A 2,819-nucleotide genomic window follows, 5' to 3' on the forward strand; every position below is an offset into this window, starting at 1 on the left:
ACACACACATACATGCACACATATACAATAGTTAAAATGTCTATTTTGGAATAATACTTAAAAGATACATTAAATATAATTTAATTATTTAAATTATATATTTATATAATTTTGTAAAATATATATTTAAATTAATTTAAAATAAATTAAAACAAAATATAGCCCTGAAATAAACCAGGTATACAAAAAAAAAAAAAAAACAAACACAAAAAACCCTGACATATAACGAAGACTAACTTAACAAAATTACAAACTGAGGTAACAACTTCAATACATCATGTGTCAGTATTGTTGTGGTTTGATGAGAAACAGTCACCATAAGCTCATATATTTTGATACATGGTCCCTAGTTGATGGAATTGTTTGGGGATGATTAAGAAGTGTGGCACTGTGAGAGGAAGTGTGTGTGTCACTGGGGATAGCCCATGCCACTCCCAGTTAGGCCTCTCTGCCTCCTAATGTGGATAGGATATAAACTCTCAGCTAGGACATAAATACCAGCACCATGCCTGCCTAATGCCATGCTCCCCACCATGATGGTCATGGACTCTGCAATCTTGAGTCCCAAATCAAATGCTTTTCTTTTGTAAGTTGGTGTTCTGTCACAGCAATAGAAAAGACATAACATAACTGTCAAACTGGACTACATGAATTTGCTCATATTGACCTACAAATGACAACTTAATAGTCAAATGTTTCTGAGTACATTAGCACAGTACGAGGAGGATCAGCTAGAGGTGTCAATTAGCTCTGGAGTACAAGGATAGCTCACACAGTATCATATCTTACCGTTTCAAACATGATTTAAAAACAAAATACAGGGACAGGAGAGCTTGGTCAGTGGTTAGAAGCACTGGATGCTCTTCTAAAGGATTGGGCTTTGATTTCCAGCACTCACAGGATACCTTGCAACCATATGCATCTCTATTTCCAGGACACCTGACTCCTTTTCCGGCTTCCATGGGCAGCACGCATGCATGTGGAGCATAGATATACATGCAAGCAAAACATCCATGGACATGAAACAAAAATGAAGCCAAAAAAATTAAATACAAAAATGGGATGTGGTCATGTGACGATGAGATGTGCTGCCCACATTACACTCCAGCACTTACCTGCTCAATTTTAACGGCGTCACCAATGATTTCCCTCACTCTGTCTTCTGATGGCTTGTTTACCAAGTACTGAAACATCAGGCAGGCAAAGTCACAGTGAAGTCCCTAATGCAGAAGACAAGCGCTACTGTCAGAGAACTTGAATTAGCACTGTAAACAATGCGTCCATGCGCTGAATGAAGTACGAACATGGAAATTCCTAGAGATGAAAGGAATAATCAAGCCAGGAACCTCTTTCCTTTAAATTGTGCTGAATATCAATTTAATAAATTAAAAACTTTCAACAATTTTAAATCTTAGTTTATTAACATCGAAACACTAATTTACAAACAAACCAAAAAAAATGTAACAAAAACATTTTGGAAAAGAAAACAAAGTAAGAAGAGACAGCATGAAAACTATTATTTTTAAATGTCAAAATTTTAAGAAGGAAAAAAGAAAATCAGCCATTTAATTTAATAATGAAGGAAAAATATGAGTCTTCTATGCTTTCCCATGATATTCACCAAGAAAACAGAACTTAACAAAAGACATGTTATATCTCTATCATTGTCTATCACATGTACATGTCTGCAACTCATCTACATAAGTAAGCATGCTTACTTACACACTGCTATCTGTTGTGCTCCATGCGGTATGCAGAGCATAATGCTTAGCAATCCTTGTTTGTTAGTTATCTTTCTATCACTGTAACAACATACCTGAGATAATAAAGTTCAAAGATTTATTTTCAAAAAAAAATTAAGAAGGATTTAAAAACAGTTAGGATGATAAGTGCTGGTTGCCAACTTGATGGGAGTGAGAGTCACCGTAGAAACAGATCTCTGAGCACGTCTGATTTTTCTACAGTAGGCAGATGAAGGGCTGTGGCTCTGGAGCAGACAAAAGGCAGGAGAGCTGAGCAGCAGCTGTCCTCACTCTGCCTGCTCCATGACTGGGGATGCAACAGGAACAGCTGCTGCTGCTGCCCATGCCTGCCTGCCTGCTGTGGCTGGCCTACCCTGACCCACATGCCAGAGCAAGCCCTTCCTTCCTTCCTTCCTTCCTGGACTTGCTCTGTATCACAGTGGGAAAGTGCTAATAGAGTAACATCTAAAGAACTAATGAAACTCCTTCACAGAGGCCCCAAAGGACAATGGTTGCATTAAGTCCATCTCCAGATAGGGGTGAGCTTGGTGCCGTGGGATTGGAAAAGCACGACGTACACCACCTGAAGCCATGGCAAACAACTCAACAAAGAAAATAAATGTAGGAACCAGCCTTGAGCACAAAATGATTATGCAAATGCAGTGACTAGTATAAAACCTTAAGTAGCTGCAGAGCAAAGCAGTCTGCACTCGGAAGCTAAATCAGAGCAGATAACAAGCTGGCAACCCCCGCCCCAAAAAACCATATTTCACAAATACAAAACAGAAAGAAGAAGCAGGAAGACAATGAAATTCCCAGCAATATTAACTAGAGTGTGCTGCCAAGGCGGAGCCAGTTCATATTTTTAAACTACAAAGAAAGAAAGAACTTTGTAAGTGAGCAAGAAAGGGGAAGGAACACTCTCTGTAAGAGGTCCCAGCTCAGTTACCTAGGTTTGTAAGTGAGACAGCAAAAGAGCAAGCACTCGGGTAAGAACCTCCTGTCAGGGTTACCTACCCACTCGGGTAAGAACCTCCTGTCAGGGTTACCTACCCACTCGGGTAAGAACCTCCTGTC

General features: G+C 39.3%; 1 protein-coding gene across 3 annotated transcripts in view; it reads right to left on the reverse strand.

Annotated features, from left to right (window-relative positions):
* Positions 1-2,819, reverse strand: part of Rrm2b (ribonucleotide reductase regulatory TP53 inducible subunit M2B) — a 33,569-nt gene that overhangs the window by 6,834 nt on the left and 23,916 nt on the right. For all 3 annotated transcript variants that reach the window (XM_021216999.2, XM_029548271.1, XM_029548272.1), the window contains exon 7: positions 1,116-1,220. In XM_021216999.2, coding sequence (XP_021072658.1) covers positions 1,116-1,220 — 105 coding nt within the window. The remainder of the gene's footprint in view (positions 1-1,115; positions 1,221-2,819) is intronic.

Source organism: Mus pahari, chromosome 17 (genome assembly GCF_900095145.1).
Source record: "Mus pahari chromosome 17, PAHARI_EIJ_v1.1, whole genome shotgun sequence".
In the NCBI taxonomy this organism is placed as follows: Eukaryota; Metazoa; Chordata; class Mammalia; order Rodentia; family Muridae; genus Mus; species Mus pahari.